Genomic DNA, 20,593 nt, shown 5'->3' with positions numbered 1-20,593 from the left:
TGTGTCAACGATGCAGTCAGTTTCAACTGCAAAAGATGAGGTAATTTGATTGGATGTCATGTATTTGACCTTTTATGGCATTTTGCCTGTTAGAAATACATGCTCAGTTTTAATGTTATTTTAAAGTGGGGTAGAATTAATGCATGCCCCCTCTGTCACCTCAAGTACCCCAGTTTTAGAACCACTGTTGTAGGATAACTCACTTTGACTCATTCTAAGACAGCATTGCATGTATTCTTTAGCAATAACAATCTTAGCAAAATTATCAAAATTAATTCTGTTTTATTCAGTACTGATAAAAAGTCCAATTTCCTTATATTGACAGAAAATTAGCTTAGCAACATGCTAACAACAAATATATTAGAATATTGTAAAATTGTGAGTCTTGTGCACTTCGATTAAGGAGCTGACACTCATTTCAAATCTGTTTAGTTAAAGTATGACAATAAGGCCATTCACACCAAGGATGATAACTATAATGAAAAATGTTAATAATCACTCAAATTCTGTAAGAATAGTGAAGTCCCCACCACAACTCTAACAATAATGGCACAGAGAAATTATCACATTCAAGACTGTTTTTTCCAGCTGAAAAAAACAATCAGAATCTATCTTGACTTAAAGAGCTCAAGGATTAAAGGTGGCAGACGACAAATGTTGTCAGACAGAACATTATCGTCCATTGATGTGGATGTTAATATAATTATTGCTAGTTATTGTGTGAATGGGCCTCTGTAGTTTACACAAGTTTGACACAGAGCATCTGTATGTGCTTTAGCCTTTCAGTATTTAGCCCTCTAAAATCCTAGTGTACCTTTTATAACAATAACTAACTTTCAGAGTACTTTTCCAAAAAGACCTTAACAGAGGTCAACTGAAGGTAAGACGTAACTTAAATTGAGTTTGCAACTGTTTTTTTGTAGAGCTGACCCCGGAGGAGAAGGCCCAGCAGGTGGCTAAGGCGATCCGTAAGCAGACTGCAGAGGTGGGCGAGCGCTGGGAGAGGCTCATGGGACATGCGGGCACCTGGCAAGAGCAGGTGGAGAGAGCACTAGATAAACTCCAGGATCTCCAGAGCTCCATGGACCAACTGGACCTGCGTCTAGCCCAGGCCGAGGAGCTCAAGGCAGGATGGCAACCCGTGGGAGACCTTCTCATAGATTCTCTACAGGATCACATCGATAGGACAACGGTGAGCATATTACTGTGCTTATTCACGACTGTGGTGACGAGTCCAGACAGAGCTCCTTAAAGGTGCCCTAGAACCCTTTTTCACAAGATGTAATATAAGTCTAAGGTGTCCCCTGAATGTGTCTGTGAAGTTACAGCTCAAAATACCCCATAGATTTTTTTATTATTCAATTTTTTAACTGCCTATTTTGGGGCATAATTAAAAAATGCGCCGATTCAGTGCATGTCCCCTTTAAATGCTTGCGCTCCCCGCCCCAAAACTCGCAACTCTATAATACATTGCGTAAACAAAGTTCACACAGCTAATATAACTTTCAAAATGGATCTTTACAAAGTGTTTGTCATGCAGCATATCAGATCATGTGAGTATAGTATTTATTTGGATGTTTACATTTGATTCTGAATGAGTTTGAGGCTATGCTCCATGGCTAAAGCTAACATTACACACTGTTGGAGAGATTTATAAAGTGTGAAAAAATGAAGTTGTGTTTATAAATTATACAGACTGCAAGTGTTTAATAATGAAAAAAACGACATGGCTCTGATCTCCGTGAATACAGTAAGAAACAATGGTAACTTTAACCACATTAAACAGTACATTAGCAACATGCTAACAAAACATTTAAAAAGACCATTTACAAATATCACTAAAAATATCATGATATCATGGATCATGTCAGTTATTATTGCTCCATCTGCCATTTTTGGCTATTGTTCTTGCTTGCTTACCTGCATAAACTCTGATGATTCGGCTATGCTGCTCCAGACGTTAATACTGGCTTGTCTAATGCCTGGAACATGAGCTGGTATATGCAAAATTTTGGGGCGTACATATTAATGATCCTGACTGTTACGACTGATTCGCCTGTTCTTCGGAGGTCTTTTGCACAAATCAAATTTACATAAGAAGGAGGAAACAATGGTGTTTGAGACTCACTGTATGTCATTTCCATGTACTGAACTCTTATTATTTAACTATGCGGAGGTAAATTCAGTTTTCAATTCTAGGGCACCTTTAATTGTTAGGGATAATATCAGTAAAAGTTCAGTCAAGGAATAATTGGTACATGGTAATTCTATCATCAGTTACTCACCCTCATTTCATTCAAACTTTTATGTCTTTCTTTCTTCTGTGGAGTATTAACAATGATGTATATCTGTATGCTTCTCTATATGATAATACTATGTCTCCAAAAATGACACACAAAAAAAGCACCAAAAAAGAACTACAAATACAGTGTCCTTTTTGGAGATTGACAGCCCCTAGTCTTTTTTACTTCTATTGTGTGGAAAAGAGCCATGTGAACATCCAATTTAACATCTCCATCTTAACGTATTCAATGGGGGAAAAAAAAACAATCTTTTGGGTTTGGAAGAACACACTGGTAAGGTAAATGGTGAAAGAACTATTTCTTTAAGTAGTATTCTAGTCAATCATTTTTCTGCCTAAAGCTATTTTTATAGTTTTATCCCACAATGACGCTGTTACACCTCTTACACATGGTATGAGTTATTTCCAAAGGCTCCGGCTGATGATTTATTTAAATTTGTATTTGGAGATATGCAAAGATAAAGATGGTAATGGGATTATTTCTCTCTCCGTATGTATGTGTTTGTTTCAGGCGTTCCGTGAGGATATTGCTCCTCTGAAACAGGATGTTCGAGCTGTGAATGATCTGGCAAGTCAGCTGACCCCACTGGATGTCCAGCTGTCCTCCACCACCAACCGCCAGTTAGATAACCTCAACATGCGCTGGAAACTACTGCAGGTCCTCTGCCTACTCCTGAACATTGCCCTTTCCTTTGCAGTTCTTTTACTTGTCCTTTTAATTTACATTTCTTCCTTTTTCCTCTTCCTGTTCTTTTCATGCAGGTCCTCTGCATACTCTTTTCTTTTTTTTTTTTACTTTCTTTTTTTCCCTTTCTTCTTCCTTCCTCTTCCTGTTCCTTTCATGCAAGTCCTCTGCATGCTCCTATACTTTTTCCTTTTTCCTGTTACATTTCCTTTCCTTTTCATTTTCTTAACATTTTCCTTTGTTTGTCCTCTTCCTTCCTGTTCTTTTCTTGCAAGTCATCTTCATGTCCTATTTCCCTTTTCCTTTCCGTTCCTTTCCTTTCCTTTCCTTTCCTTTCCTTTCCTTTCCTTTCTTCCTCCTTCCTCTTCCTGTTTGTATGCAAGTCCTCTGCCTATTCCAATCCCTTTTCCCTTTTTCCCCTTTCCTTTCCTTTCCTTTCCTTTCCTTTCCTTTCCTTTCCTTTCCTTTCCTTTCCTTTCCTTTCCTTTCCTTTCCTTTCCTTTCCTTTCCTTTCCTTTCCTTTCCTTTCCTTTTACTTTTCCATTCTTCCTCTTTCCTTTTCCTGTTTCCTCCACAGGCTCCAATCCTTTTTCCATTTTTCCTATTTTCTTTCATTTTTTTTTTCTTTTCCATTCTTCCTCTTCCTTTTCCTGTTTTTATTCAAGTCCTCTGCCTGCTCCTATTCTTCCCCCTTTTTCTTTTCTTTTCTTTTCCATTTTTCTTTCTCCTCTTCCTTTTTCCTCTGCATGCTCCAATCCTTTTTTTTTTACTTTTTCCTCTTTCCTCTTTTTTCCTTTCCTTTCCTTTCCTTTCCTTTCCTTTCCTTTCCTTTCCTTTCCTTTCCTTTTACTTTTCCATTCTTCCTCTTTCCTTTTCCTGTTTCCTCCACAGGCTCCAATCCTTTTTCCCTTTTTCCTATTTTCTTTCATTTATTTTTTCTTTTCCATTCTTCCTCTTCCTTTTCCTGTTTTTATTCAAGTCCTCTGCCTGCTCCAATTCTTCCCCCTTTTTCTTTTCTTTTCTTTTCCATTTTTCTTTCTACTCTTCCTTTTTCCTCTGCATGCTCCAATCCTTTTTTTTTACTTTTTCCTCTTTCCTCTTTTTTCCTTTCCTTTCCTTTCCTTTCCTTTCCTTTTTCTTTTCCATTCTTCCTCCTTCATCTTCCTGTTTCCTCTGTAAGCTCCAATGTTTCTTGTCCTGTCCTGTCCTGCATACTCCTCTTTTCTTTTCTTTTCTTTTCTTTTCTTTTCTTTTCTTTTCTTTTCTTTCTTGCCTGTTTCTTTCCATTTCCTTTCCCTTTTGCTTTATTTCTTCTTTTCCTTCTAATGAATCCTTCCTTCTCTAAAGATGATTTGTGTAATTAGTCCAGTCTATGTATGTGAAGAGTGTATGCTGTTCTCAATAGAGTATTCAGAAACTGCGTGTGTTTGAGCTTTGATGAGGCCATATCTGTTTTCCACAGAATCTGTTTAGGACACTCACTGAGACTGCAGAGTCTGAGTGTGTATGTTCATTACTGTCTTTCAAATGCTGAGTTTTGTGCCCTGCTGTGAGTGTGTGCATGCATTTTATTTTTTTCCAGCTTGTTTGTGTTATTCCATTTAGCGACCAACCTATCTTTTTCTCTCGCTCCAGGCGGCTGTAGAGGACAGGTTGAAGCTCTTACGGGAAGCACACAGGGATTTTGGACCTTCCTCTCAACACTTCTTATCCAGTGAGTCACTATCCACATTAAAACAGTAAAAAACACATGAATAAATTAACACAATAATGTCAACGTTATGTTACTATTCTTCAACCCTGCCTAACAAGTTAGTGGTTCTTGCGTTAATACATAAATATAACTATCCGTGTTGAAAAACCAGCATAGAGCAGCATGAATCTCCAATGGTTAGCGCTAGTTTGGTGCTGGCCTAGTTGTTGGACCGTTCTCCAGAAGTTAGTGAACTTGGCTGACCAACCAGCCTTGCTGAATAACTAGTTAAAGGTGCCCTAGATTCAAAAATTTAATTTACCTCGGCATAGTTGAATAACAAGAGTTCAGTACATGTACATGTTACGTAACAGTCGGGATCATTAATATGTATGACCCCAATATTTGCATATGCCAGCCCATGATCAAGCCATTAGACAAGGGCAGGACGTCTGGATCTGTGTACAGCAGAATCATCAGATTAGGTAAGCAAGCAAGGACAACAGCGAAAAATGGCAGATGGAGCAATAATACCTGACATGATCCATGATAACATGATATTTTTAGTGGTGTTTGTAAATTGTCTTTCTAAATGTTTCGTTATCATGTTGCTAATGTACTGTTAAATGTGGTTAAAGTTACCATCGTTTATTACTGTATTCATGGAGACGAGAGCCGTCGCTATTTTCATTTTTAAACACTTGCAGTCTGTATAATTCATAAACACAACTTCATTCTTTATAAATCTCTTCAACAGTGTAGCATTAGCCGTTAGCCATGGAGCACCATCAAACTCATTCAGAATCAAATGTAAACATCCAAATAAATACTGTACTTATGCGATTAGACACTTTGTAAAGATCCATTTTGAGGGTTATATTAGCTGTGTGAACTTTGTTTATGTTAAGGCAAGCGCGAGCTCTTGGGGCGTGGAGCACGAGAATTAAAGGGGCCACACACCCTGAATCGGTGCATTTATAATGATGCCCCAAAATAGACAGTTAAAATTATTTTTAAAAAAACTATGGGGTATTTTGAGCTGCAACTTCACAGACACATTCAGGGGACACCTTAGACTCGTATTACATCTTTTAAAAACATGTTCTTCGGCACCTTTAATAAGCCTACTGGGAAGACCAGCAAGCCATCATCTAAAACATACTCTGATGACCCATTTTGCTGGTCTTATCAGATGTTGCTTATACCTACGGTTAGCAATTTTATCAAACCCCTAAACAAAGTTATTAAAACTGCATAACTCATCCCACACCATTTGACATAATACTTCAAATCATGCAGTGTATAGATGTTACTTGAAGATGTGAAAACCAGAAAAAAAAAAAAAGTTGCTTACTTATAGTTCTTTCTTTCTTCCTTCTCTTTTATTATTATTATCATTTATTTTTATTTAATTTTTTTTTGGAGAATAGTAGCATTTTTTTCAGTTTTTACTATTTTATTATTATTCATATTCATTGTTCATACAATATTCACAATATAATAATTGCTTGTGTAGAGTGTTAATAGAATTATTGTTGTCGTCACATACATTTGCCAAATCACACTTATTGAGGGGACAGAGCTAATTAAAATTCATTTGATTCTAATTGACACAAGTTTATGCTCGTGCACAAACAATAACTGTCAGCCATGAAAAATGAAACGGCCAGTGTCAGATACTGTGGAAAATCAGACACCACAGTCCACAAGTACACACTTATCTGTGGCGATGCTTTTGTTTAATAATTCAGAGGTTAATTGTCCACTATGTTCTGTTTCAGTGGACTGTCAAGAGCAGTCATTAACACACACACACACTGGTTTTAGTTTAACAGTTTTATAATGTGCCAATGAAATATAAATGAAACAAGAAGATATAACAATAACAGTACATAAAACCAAGAAAGGATTCATTAAATCCCCCCCTTTATCCGAAAGCTTGGCGGCAAATTGCAGCAAATATTTTTTTCTTACTTTGAACTTTATGTTACAACACCTGTCTTTTCCTTTTCTGTCCTGTCTTGTCCTTTCTCATCCCTTTTTCCATTCCATGACTGCGCTGGGAGTTACTCTGCAGCTTGATGCTTCGATCCATAGAGTTCAGAGTATTGGGTAATGCTGACGCGATTCATGTGAAACAGTCTTAACTAAAGACTGTCGCTCAGAACTTTTGACTTGGGTCTTTGAAGTTGTATCATCCTGTATCCCATGCCATTAGCTTCAAAGCAGTGTTGCGTACAGTAAATTCTGCTGAGAGAGCAGATTTGTGATATATCAAGTGTGTACCTCAGGAGCGATGCTTTAGTGTCAGGAGAAATTAAAAGAGTGAGAGTCTGTTGATACGAGAGAGATGTTCTTAATTAATGCTTCATTTACCAACAGCATTATGTTCAGACCCCTGATCTCCACTCTAATCAGTCTTTTATTATGTGTCCTTAGCTTCAGTGCAGCTGCCCTGGCAGAGAGCTGTGTCCCAGAATAAAGTGCCCTACTACATCAAGTAAGTGCTTTCTCTGACACACCATGTGGACTGATCTTTTAAAGGTGCTTTCACTTTAGAGCTGTTGGAGCAGAACTGACTCTGTTTGACACCAGAGTTTGTCACGTTTGGTGTGAAGTCTGCCTTCTGAATTTAGAAACACACCAGTTTTGATGTACGGCTCATGTGGGCTCTGTTGCATTTTTTCATTTTTTATATGAAAATTCTATCATTAATTACTCACCCTCATGTCATTCCACACCCATGAGACCTTCGTTCATCTCCAGACTACAAATTAAGATATTTTTGATAAAATCCAATGGGTCTGTGAGGCCTGCATTGCCTGCAAGATAATGAACACTTTCAGATGCCCAGAAAGCTACTAAAAACATATTTAAAACAGTTCATGTGACTACAGTGGTTCAACCTTAATATTATAAAGCGACGATAATACTTTTTGTGCACCGAAAAAACAAAGTTTATTCAACAATATCTAGTGATGGGCATTTTCAAAACACTGCTTTATGAAGCTTTTACGAATCTTTTGTTTCGAATCAGTGGTTCGGAGTGCCAAAGTCACGTGATTTCAGTAAACGAGGCTTCGTTACATCATAAGTGTTTTGAAATTTCAATAGTTCATGTGACTTTGGCAGTTTGATAAGCGCTCCGATCCACGGATTTGAAACAAAATATTCGTAAAGCTTCGAAGCTTCATGAAGCAGTGTTTTGAAATCACCCATCACTAGATATTGTTGAATAAAGTCATTATTTAGTTTTTTTGCCGCACAAAATGTATTCTCGTCGCTTCATAACATTAAGGTTGAACCACTGTTGTCACATTAACTGTTTTAAATATATCTTTACTACCTTTCTGGGCATCTGAAAGTGTTAATTGTCTTGCTGGCAATGCAGGCCTCACTGAGCCATCGGATTTCATCAAAAAATCTTAATTTGTGTTCTGAAGATGAGGTTTTACGGATGTGGAATGACATGAGGGTGAGTAATTAATGACACAATTTTCATTTTTGGGTGAACTAACCCTTTAATCACAGTTGGGCATAACTTTTGGAAGTAAATTATTGCTGTGTATTTACACATGCACTGTCATTCAAAGGTTTGGCGTCGGTAAAATGGTATTTATTTGATAAAAAAACAAAAAAAAAACAGTACATGCAGTAATTTTGTGAAATATTATTACAATGAAATCAAATACTTTTTTTTATGTTATATGATGTAAAATGTCATTTACATTTACAAAATGCCATTTTCAGCATCATTACTCCAGTCTTCAGTGTCACATGATCCTTCAGAAATCATTCTAATATGCTGATTTGATGATCAAGAAACATTTGATTATTATCGATGTTGAACACATTGTTAATGTTATTAAAACATTTGGTGGAAACCATTTTTTTTTTTCTCAGAATTTTTGATGAATAGAAATTTCATCAAAAGAACAATTTATTTGTAGCAGTGCAAAAGTCTTTACTGTCACTTTTGATCAATTTAATGCATCCATGATGAATACAAATATTATTTTCTTTTTTTAAAAAGCTGACATTATAAATATATACTATATACTGAGATTATACATATGTTTTACTGATTTAGGACCCCAGGGTCTCAGTGGAGATCAGGTTCTTCACTGTAACTCACATTTGTCATGAAATAACAGTCAAATCCAAGCCACTATGTCAAGATAGGTTTAAGTGAATGTATGTGTGATCTCACAACGTCTCTGCAGACTACAGGTAATTCCCTCATTTACAGCCGTTTTGCCTGAATACATTGTCCCATTGTGCCCATCAAGCCCCAAGAGTCAAAGTTGGAGAGAAAGAGAGACTGTTGCATATAGCAGCATCCTGACAATAGGCTTGGAAATCATCCAGAAATAGACGAGGATGAATTGCATATGAATTAACATGAAAAAAAATTATAGTGACAGAGAGAAAAAATAATACATTTTGTGAAAATTCGCCATTGTATCTGTGGTCTCCATTAATGCATGCATGGATACTGCAGTTATTAGTCACTGTGTTGCTGAATTCCGGCAAACAGATTGTTCCATGTCGTGCAGATCAGCATTGTGTAATGTCTTAACCCTGGAGTTTTGTAGTGGAATAAAAGAGATGAAAGGGGCATGTAAAAGTGAAAGCAGACTACAGCAGCGTTGCGTGTGCAGGGCGGCAGGTGTGTTGTGAGGAATGGCCGGTAGCTGAACTCCTTTTTTTCGCGGATGGCTCTGACAGCACCCATATGGCTGTGCATATATGAATACACCAGAGATCCTTATTTCCCCCTCGTCGTTTCATTTCCTGAGGGAATCTCTCTCACATTTGCACACAACGCTCAAAGCTATCTGTGCTCTTACATCTAGAGCGCTGCTCTCCAGAACAAACGTCTGCGTTTCCGTACAATGTGTCCTCTCGGCTCATTGATCTTCCTGTTCTGAGGCAGGGGGAATTAGCAAAGCGTACTGGCCTTCCTAATTAAAAGTCGCTGACTCTCAGCATCCTGTTAATTGTGAGGGAAAGCTCTGACCACTCTGAAACAAAGCTCAGTGTGCAGGACAATCTACAGGAACTTCTTGGCCATGACAGACTGATTTGTCTGTATAATAACTTTAAAGAAAAGAGAATTGCTAAAAAACTGGTCGCTTTGTGTGTTTTTACCATTGAGTTATCGTTAATGAAACCTCTTTAAGTTGATCAAAAAGTGAAATGAACCCAGTTCTCTTTTCTTGTCTGAAATGTGGTTTCAGATCTATTTTTGTTTGTTTTTGGTTGTATCCATGCACAGTATTGTTTTTGTTTTAACCTGCCCACGAGAACATTATTTTGCTTATTGCTTGGCACCTTACCTAACAAATTAATAAATAAAAATGAAATATAAATTAATTTATTATTATTATTATTATTTATTAATGTTGTTATTATGTTAAAACAAAGAGATATGTGAAAGGATTTTAGTATTATTTGAATAGTATTTTAAAATAGTAATGTGTGATATATATATATATATATATATATATATATATATATATATATATATATATATATATATATATATATATACATATGTATATAATAATTTTAATAATGTTTCTGTCATTCTTTTTTACTTTACTGAAAGCCTGTCTGTGTTCATTTGCATCGTTCTTACATAAGTAAGAACTTTCTCTAACACACACCAATACTTATGCTGACTCATGTAACCAAACAGTAATTGGACAGATCAAATGGATGAAGTGCTTGAACTATAGAGAGAAGTGTGTGTGTGTGTGTGTGCGTGTGTGTGCATTTTTGTGACATATCAGGACACAAATTTGTATAATGACATAGGTATTACAAGAAGAGGAGACATACGAGGACATTACCCCATGTCCCCATTTTTCAAAAGGCTTATAAATAATACACAATGATTTTTTTTTTTTTTTGAGAAAGTAAAAATGTGTACAGTTTCCTGTGATGGGTAGGTTTAGGGGTAGGGGTAGTGTAGGGGGATAGAAAATACGGTTTGTAGAGTATAAAAACCGTTACGCCTATGGAATGTCCCCAGAATTCACAAAAAAAAAACATGTGTATGTCAGACCTGTGTCAGACCTGCGTAAAGAGTGACAGATAAAGGCCGAAAGAAAGGAAATGTATTTTATCTACAAAGTATTTTTGAAGAAAAGCTTATTTCTGTAATTCTAAAGACTATTTTGTGAATATAATGAGTTGATTTCATGTTTATTCATCAGAGTGTTCAGATACACGCTCCCTGGAATTCAGTGTGTGTGTGTGTGTGTGTGTGTGTGTGTGTGTGTGTGTGTGTGTGTGTGTGTGTGTGTGTGTGTGTGTGTGTGTGTGTGTGTGTGTGTGTGTGTGTGTGCGCTAAGATGAGAGAGCAGCAGTTAATCCTGTAAGCAGATCACCGTTCTGAATAAAACTCATCTCACATCCCTTACTGTAAACGTGTGCCTGCTGCCAGAGCGCTGTATGAATGTGTTTTCGGCAGAATGTAAATGAGCACTTATTTCTTAGTTTGTTTGTTTGTTTGTTTTTCAGTTATACTACAGTTTAAAAGTTTGACATCAGTTAGATTTTTTTATACTTTTATTCAGTAAGGACACATTAAATTGCTCAAAAATGACAGTAAATACATTTATAATGATACAAAAAAAATCTATTTCAAATAAATGCTGTTCTTTTGCTATTTTTTTCTATTCCTTCTGAAAATCCTGAAAAACACATCTGAAGCAGCACAGCGGTTTTCAACATTGATAATAATAAATATTTTTTGACCATCAAATCATCATATTAGAATGGTTTCTGATGGATCATGTGACACTGAAGACTGGACTAATGATGCTGAAAATTCAGCTTTGATCACAGGAATATATTACATTTTAAGATATACTTGTATGTAATAATACATTTCACAATATTACTGTTTTTACTGTATTGTTGATCAAATAAATGCAGCCTTTCTTTTAAAAACACATACAAATCCCAAACTTTTGAACAGCATTGTATGAAGCCACTAACTAGATGCATACACATGTGGCACTTTGATGTACTTATAGCATGGTGAAGCAGTGATCGTTCATATACCGTACCGTGGTATTTACACAGTATTTTCTATGGTATCATCCTTTCATAAATCTCAAGATTTGAATTCAGTAATTAAATTTTTTATACAAGAACTAAAAATGTAAAAATTTCTTCCAGAATATTTCTCATTGAAGTGTTGCATTGTTGGCTTAGCATGATGCTAACTGTGTGGTGTACATGAGTGACCACTAACAGAGCTGCTGTGTGAGTGTCGCTTGACGGGTAGCGTGTCACAGTAACAGGCAGTGAGCAGATGACACTTCTTCGCTGTTCTCCTGCTGTAGAGCAGTGGTGAAACTGCTTATTTCCCCCGTGTGCAGTAACCAGTTGAATTAGCGTCCAGATCTCAGCCCTCCAGACAGCCCTGTTCAGTCCTCACTGATCCTCACTGCTGAAAATCAATTTATGTGACAGAACCATCATCCGCCGTCACCTGGCTCCATGCATGCGTCAGTAAACCGAACCCTGAATGCCCATCAGGGTCTATTTAAAGCTGCGCTTGTCCCTAGCGGTTTGTTTGTTGGGTCTGGCTGAGACGGACAGTCTGAGACCGCTTGAGCCGCTCACCGATGCCAGCGGAGCGGAAAGGACCTCTCATCAAACTGTGAATGAGATGATGAGATTCACTCAGCACCTGCTGACAGCCTCTGTCCCAGCATCTGTCTCTCTCCGTCTGGCTCTCTTAAACAGACACTCATCGAGACACGCTCTTGTTTGCTTGGGAGTGTGTGAGAGAAGCAATTCTGGTGTTGGCCTCGAGACTATAACAGCTCCAGATGTTTCTCAGCATGAGCTTTTCAGTGATTGGTTATTAAAGAAATAGTCAAAATACCCCAACATTTTCATTATTGACTCACCCTCATGTCATCCCAGATGTGTGTGACTGTCTTCTGCAGAGCACAAACAAATGATTTTAGAAATATATTCCAGCTCTGTAGGTCCATATAATGTAAGTGGATGGTGACCAACTTTAATGTGAAGCATGTGAAGGCTACATAAAAGTAATCCATATGACTCCAGTGGTTTAATGCATGTCTTCTGAAGCAATCTAATCAGCTTTGGGTGACAACAGACCAAAATGTAACTTCTTTTTCATTATAAATCTTGACATCAGTAGACCATCTAGCCCTTTGCTAATACATCATGCTAAGACGTCAAGTTTGAAACATGAACCTGCAATGGCAAGTTGTACAGTGAAAATACCCAAAACCAGGGTCCCGGACACTAACTGTCCTGCAGAGATCAGCTCCATTCTTAATGAATTATAACTAAACCAGTCTCAAGGGCTGCGTCCGAAATCGCGTACTCTCTTGAGTAGGTATTTATTTTAAATAAGTTGTTACTTTGTGACCGCTAAAACAGTATGAGTGTGTGTAGTATGAATGTAATTTGGAGATACTACATTCGCCATGTTGTTACTGTCGCATGACCTACCAGCGTCAGCTGTGTCACTTCACTGCCATTCATAATCCTCTCCCGTGGCCTCATGGGATAATAAAGTGTCAATTGAATGCACACTAAAAAATCTCACCGGAAGTAGTAGGTCATCTAGGACTTTTCGCCTGCTCTTTTATGAGTACTGTGAATTCAGGCACACTACTTTGTCACATACTGTTTTTTTGTTTGTTTGTTTGTGTTTTTTTTTTTGCCTATTATATAGTAGGAAAGTGTGTGATTTCAGATGCTGCCAAGGTCTTCAGGAGCACTAGAAGAGTTTTTTCCGATGTGTTGGAGCAGGTTGGAGTTAAACTATGTTGAAAAGCGGCTGTCCATATTCTGCTCTAGATATGGCTCTAGGTCCTCTTTTCGAATGTTTTATCATCTTTCAGGCAAACATTTCCAGCCAGATTACAGATTAAAATTTCAATCACTAATCTTAAATATGAGCATTAGGTTCCTATGAAATGCAAAGTTGTTTTTCTACACGGGGCACCAAATCCTCTATTTAATGCATCAGATCACTAAGCGGTTTTTGTTTTATCAAGCCCAGTGCACACAGTATGATTATGGGCACAATATTGCCATCTGAGACAAATTTCTGGGATCATAAGGTGTTTCAGAATCGTGAGTCTTTGTTTGTCTGTGTGACGTTCACCAAAAGCAAATTAATGGTGTTTGTGAAAACTGTACTTCCATTGTCCGTGTTCTGCTCCAGCTGAGAGGATAATATGACAGGATAATATATGTGTCTGTAAATTTCCCGCTTGCATGTTGAAATACTCTTCCGTTTTTAATGCTTTGTTTAACATCACAACAGACATAATAAATGAAACACTCTGTTTCAGACATGAATGATTAGGCTATATGTTTTTACTTCACTACCAGGGAAATAAACTGATTTATTAATAAACACTTCACTTTTGATCGCAAAATTGAAAAAGATTCTCATTTTACTTGATTATAAAACAAAGTAGCAAAAAGCAAATTAAAGGATTAGTTCACTTTCAAATTAAAATTTCCTGATAATTTACTCACCCCCATGTCATCCAAGATGTCCATGTCCTTCTTTCTTCAGTCGAAAAGAAATTAAGGTTTTTGATGAAAACATTCCAGGGTTTTTCTCCATATAGTGGACTTCAGTGGCCTCCAAACGGTTGAAGGTCAAAATTACAGTTTCAGTGCAGCTTCAAAGGACTCTACATGATCCCAGACGAGGAATAAGGGTCTTATCTAGAGAAACCGTCACTCATTTTCTAAAAAAAAAAAAAAAAAAAAAAAAAAAAATTTAAATGTATACATTTTAACCATAAATGCTCATCTTGAACTAGCTCTCTTCTTCTTCTCTATTTGAATTCCAGCAGTGTAGACGCTGCTAAGTGTATTACTGCCCTCCACAGGTCAAAGTTTGACCTAAATTGTCATATACAATATGCCAGAGCAAGTATATAACAATTAGTTCAGACATGTCAACTTGGCCTGTGGAGGGCAGTAATACACTTAGCAGTGTCTACACTGCCGGAATTCTAATAGAGAAGAAGAAGAAGAAGAGAGCTAGTTCAAGATGAGCATTTATGGTTAAAACGTATATAATTTTGAATTTTTTTTTTAGAAAATGAGTGATGGTTTCTCTAGATAAGACCTTTATTCCTCGTCTGGGATCGCGTAGAATGCTTTGAAGCTGCACTGAAACTGTAATTTTGACTTCAACCGTTTGGAGGCCATTGAAGTCCACTATAGGTTGACTTATAGGGGAAAAAATCCTGGAATGTTTTCATCAAAAACCTTAATTTCTTTTCGACTGAAGAAAGAAGGACATGGACATCTTGGATGACATGGAGGTGAGTAAATTATCAGGAAATTTTAATTTGAAAGTGAACTAATCCTTTAATTAGTGATGAAATAAGCAAATAAATAAACAAAATAAATAAGCAAACCCCACCCCATAATAATATCGCTGATCTCACAGGCGGATGATTGGACGATGTGACTATGGAGCATATCGCCCAACACCACTGCCTACAACAGGCTTGATCTTTCACTGAAACCGACAGTAACTCACTCCTGCTTACTCTTTGAATTCTTGCACCCGAGAACAACACAAGTCAACAAACACCATTATGACTAAAAGTTTGCTAAGAAGTATTTCCTACTAAAGCAAGGCGGTATTTGACTCTGGTCAAGCATAGCAGACTGTGGGTGGCCTTGGATCGCAACATATCCAGTGCATTATAGGTGTTGAAGTATACCTATATATTTGGCAAAAGGGAAAATTCACCCTTTTATTATATAGCCAGCAAAGTTGTAGTTGGAAACAGTGAAGAGTAGAAATAGAAACATTATTATTTTAATTATTATATTATTAGTGAAGCTGACCTGACCTGAGTTCTAATTGGTTAAATCCTGTTGATATTTGTGCTTATTGCCATTCCACTCGCTTATTCTATTTCTACACATGTGACAGGAATGAGTGAGCATGTAGTGTCTGCTGTGTTAGTGAGGTCAGAGGAGTGGATGCTTCTCCAGAGCTCAGGATGGATCTGTCAGGTCACATCTGACCTGAACCAAATGAAATAGATAGTACAAAGAATTCAGTCCGCACACACACACACACACACACACACACACAACACCAGAGCTGATTTAAGACACATATCCCTACTTCTGTGTGCTCTTCCTCCATTTCTGCTCTAGACCTTTATCTCATCCATTTGATTCTGCCACTGTTTTTCTTTGGTTTTTCTCATTCAGCTCAGTCGTTCACCCCCTCAAACCTTTTTTGTGTCCAAGCTACCATCTCTGTCACACACACACACACAAACACACGCAATAACAACAGACGGTGTAAGATGTATGGGTGTGAGAGTTAAATTCTCCCTCTCTGTTCTCTTCTGCAGTCATCAGAGTCAGACGACATGCTGGGACCATCCCAAGATGACCGAGCTCTATCATTCACTTTGTAAGTGACACAAACGCACACACTGAGTCCAATATGTCTTACCTGCCCTGAGAGACATGCTGAGAGCAGCTCAAGTCTCAACAAAATACACAGATGAATAAATACTGGACAGCAAGTGTCCGCAGAGGCCCACTGTCAGTGCAGGTGTGTGTCTGTGTTTGCTGTCTCTGTAAGGCAGGAAACCTCTAGAGTCGTCTCTCTCTCTCTCACACACACACACACACAAGCGTGCGAACACGAGGGTGTGTGTGTGTATATATAATACTATATACTCTATCTATCTATCTATCTATCTATCTATCTATCTATCTATCTATCTATCTATCTATCTATATATATATATATAATACTTTGTTTTTATTTAAAATTAGGTAATGCAATGGATATTATGAAATAACATTTTTACAGCAGTTATTAATCTTATAACATTGATATTAATTTATATATATTCTTTTGTTTCTTTGTTAACTCATGTTTGTTCACTAATTAACCAAATAAACTTAACATTTTAATGTATTAGTGTATGTAGAAATTAACATTAAACATTGACTCACAATTAACCAATACTGTAAAAGTATTATTTAATGCTAGCTCTGACATGATGTTAACATTTACATTATTTATATACTGCTTTAGTATTAATATCTTGAATTAGATTTTATGTTCTATATTTTCCTTTTAATTGTAGTTTGTTTTAGGCATTTTTTATGTTTTTGTCATATATATATATATATATATATATATATATATATATATATATATATATATATATATATATATATATATATATATATATATATATATATATATATATATATATCTATATATAAATTTTTTTTTTTTTTTTTTTTTATTTTTTTGCAGGTTTAGTTTTAGTAGTTTTAGCACTTCAAATGTAACTTATTTTATTTCAGTTAGTTGCCAAGGCAGTATTTTATTTATTTATTTTTAATTTAATCTAATATTTACATTTAATTTAATTTAATTTAATTTAATTTTAGTCATTATATCAAATTATCTTCAGTCTGATGTCAAATGTGATGTGTGTACAAGACAAACACTAGCAGTAAAAGTTGACAGATAAGACAAACATCTCGGTGTATTGATCATATTTTGTTTTGACCATTTTTGACCTTTTCTTAATAAGAACACAGCTCAACCTGTTACATGACCTTTACATTGTGTTGACTTATTAACCTTAACCAGTGTGAGATCATACTTGTAAACACTCATTTACACATACCATTTTTTCAAGATGAAGTTAAATATTGTATCAGTCTGCATGTAATTTCTTTTTTTGTTGTGAAATATTTAATCATATATGCTGTTTATAACAGATAAGCTGTAGATTGTGCCAGATGTTCCGCTATTTATGGATTTAACATGTCACAATGTTGTTTAGACGAATCATTAAAAATAACAGATTCATAAAAACATTTCATCTGTGAATCTGACATCTTTTTTCACGCATCAAGAGCTCTCTGCTGATCCACCCATCTTTTTAATCTTCAGACTCAATTCACAGACAGTTCAGTTCAGTCTACAGTCTTTGTGTTATCAACTTTTATGTCGCTCACTCTTATCTTCTTTTTCTCTTTAGCTGACCTCAACAACGTGCGGTTCTCCGCTTACAGGACGGCCATGAAGATCCGCCGGCTACAGAAAGCCCTCTGCTGTAAGTGTGTGTGTGTGTGTGTGTGTGTGTATGATTAGAGCTGCATCGTTACATCGTCTCTCTATCGGCTCAATTAACTCAGAGAGGCCCAATTAACAGCACAAAGAGGATTCGTTAGGAGCGAGTGTGTGTACGTGATGTCTTCCGCCTCCTCCATGCCTCAAGTCCTCATCATTTGCTTGTGTGTTTGTTTATTTGAGTTGTTAATTGGTCTAATTAAACAGTGTAAATAGGGAATATGCCATCCATCGCTCCATCAGTGATGGTTCAGATGCTGACACCGTGTCCTGACTAAAGTGTGATGCGATAAAGAGAGACAAGCAGTAATTGGGGTGTTTGCGTTAACAACACATTTTGCCCCGTAGCTCAGTTTCTATTTTTGTTGTTATGCTGAGAGGCTCCCTCGATATCACTCCACATAACTGTTTCCTAAACATCAAATATGTTCTGTTATTTTGTCTCTTTATGCAAATATATATATATATATATATATATATATATATATATATATATATATATATATATATATATATATATATATATATATATATATATATATATATATATATATATATATATGCAATGATTAAGCTAATAATGGCTAATATATTATGATGCTTACACAATTTGTTCATCAAGATAATCTTGACATTTCCCTGAAATTCCAAGTTATAGTAGTTTGCAAAAGCACGATTATAAACACAACGAGGCTTTGAAAGCGACTAGTGACATTTCTTTTAAATAATCTAAGAAAATATTGCTATTTATGAGGTGGAAAATATGCCCTTTAATTTGTTTTTAATTACTTTAATTACTATTTAATTACTTATTTTTAAAATATCTCCTCTGTTTCTTTCTCTGAGCCTCCAAATCTTGTCTTGATGTTCTGTGGCGGACAGAGATTTCTCTTCTCGTGCCCCAGAAATGGCAGAACTCTACTAAGTGAAGTTAGAAAGTCATAATCTATTAGAACATTTAAATCCAGCTTATTATTTCAAAAAAGCTTTTATTTGATTTCTTTATTCCTTGTAATGCAGATGCTGACATTTATTTGGCCAAAAATTAAGATGAAATTCTGATGCATATAATGTAAATCAGTGAGATCTTCATAACAGTATAACAGACTACTGTATAAAATGCATATATATATATATATATCAGTCGTCTTAAGATGCTATTTAAATGCTTAGTTTTATGATCAAAGCGCTGTAATTTTTAAATATATAATGCAATGCAATATAATGATGATTAACAGATGAACAAGTAGTCAAATAAAATTTGATACTCATGATTTTTCTAAAGAATACGTAAGAGGATTAGGGCCAAGCAATAATAAAAAAAAATAAAACCATCTCAAGATTAAAGTTGTTAAATTTAGAGAAAAAAATCATTAAATTTTGAGAAAAAAGTCGAGATAAAATGTTGAGAATAAACTCGTTAAATTACGAGAACAAATTAAATTATGATAAAAAAGTCTAGATAAAATGTTGAGAATAAAGTCATTAAATTACGAGAAAAAAGTCATTAAATTACGAGAAAAAAGTCGTTAAATTACGAGAAAAAAGTCGAGATAAAATGTTGAGAATAAACTCATTAAATTACAAGAATAAACTCATTAAATTACGAGAAAAAAGTCGTTAAATTACGAGAATAATTTCATTAAATTACGAGAATAAATTCGTTAATTTAATGACTTTATTCTCAACATTTTATCTCAACTTTTTTCTTGAAATTTAACGAGTTTTTTCTCGTAATTTAATGAGTTTATTCTCAACATTTTATCGACTTTTTTCTCGAAATTTAACAACTTTAATCTCGAGATGGTTTTATTTTTTATTATTGCTTGGCCCTAATTCTCTTCCGAAAAAAAACGATGTATGGATTATTAAGTAAACCTAAGTTGCTTCAGTCCAGTAAATGTTCGTCTTCAAATATTACTAATATAAACATCAGATGACAAAAGGCATGTAGGAGATTGTAGAACAGGTTTTTCAGCAAAGTTTTGATCATGTTGATCATTTAAAAGCCTCAAGTTTGCATATCAAATATAATACAGTAGGCTTATAGCCCAGTCCAGTTCTGAGGGACTTTGCTTCCACTGAACACCAATATTATACCTCTGTCTCTCTTCAGTGGATCTGCTGGATCTGAGTGTGGCTCAGTCCATGTTCCAGCAGCACAAGCTGACGGTGAACTCACAGCAGCTGACCGTTCCTGAGGTTATCAACTGTCTGACATCTGTCTATGATGGACTGGAGCAGGAGCACAAGGACCTGGTCAACGTCCCACTGTGTGTGGACATGTGTCTCAACTGGCTGCTCAATGTCTATGACACGTACGTATGGCACACGACAGCATTAGATCTACACTGCTGCTTTCAAATGCAGTGTGTCTTTATCTTGCGCAGCTATTCAGAATTATGCTAAGACCTATATGTCTGCATGTCAGACTTGCATCAAAGTAAGCTCGAGATGTCTCTGGCCTACTCATTGCCTTATGTTTCTCATCATGTGTGTATGCAGTTGTTTAAATGAGGCTTCACTTCTGAATATTTTTATACTAGTGCATTTCGGGTTTAAATCAAGTAGGAAAAAGAAATTACCCCATTTTGCTGAAGGCTGGCCTGGAGCTCAGAGCTGATTGATGTGCTGTTATTGCAGAAACCCTTGAGCTCCGACCTTCAGTGTTTCCATGGACTCAGTCATACAAAATTGACAAAAAAAAAAAAAAAAAAAAAAAAAAAAATATATATATATATATATATATAT

The 20,593-nt window shown here is 35.9% G+C and overlaps 1 protein-coding gene across 4 annotated transcripts in view; it reads left to right on the top strand.

The window, feature by feature from the left end:
* The window catches only part of utrn (utrophin), a 286,896-nt gene that overhangs the window by 196,007 nt on the left and 70,296 nt on the right, over nt 1-20,593 (top strand). For all 4 annotated transcript variants that reach the window (XM_067372391.1, XM_067372392.1, XM_067372389.1 and 1 more), the window contains exons 57-63: nt 924-1,192; nt 2,814-2,960; nt 4,623-4,701; nt 7,120-7,180; nt 16,089-16,150; nt 17,751-17,825; nt 19,959-20,160. In XM_067372391.1, coding sequence (XP_067228492.1) covers nt 924-1,192; nt 2,814-2,960; nt 4,623-4,701; nt 7,120-7,180; nt 16,089-16,150; nt 17,751-17,825; nt 19,959-20,160 — 895 coding nt within the window. The remainder of the gene's footprint in view (nt 1-923; nt 1,193-2,813; nt 2,961-4,622; nt 4,702-7,119; nt 7,181-16,088; nt 16,151-17,750; nt 17,826-19,958; nt 20,161-20,593) is intronic.

The sequence above is a fragment of the Chanodichthys erythropterus genome, chromosome 20, assembly GCF_024489055.1.
Source record: "Chanodichthys erythropterus isolate Z2021 chromosome 20, ASM2448905v1, whole genome shotgun sequence".
Lineage (NCBI taxonomy): Eukaryota > Metazoa > Chordata > Actinopteri > Cypriniformes > Xenocyprididae > Chanodichthys > Chanodichthys erythropterus.
Note: the sequence above shows the minus strand (reverse complement) of the source record. Positions and strands in the feature narration are given on the sequence as shown.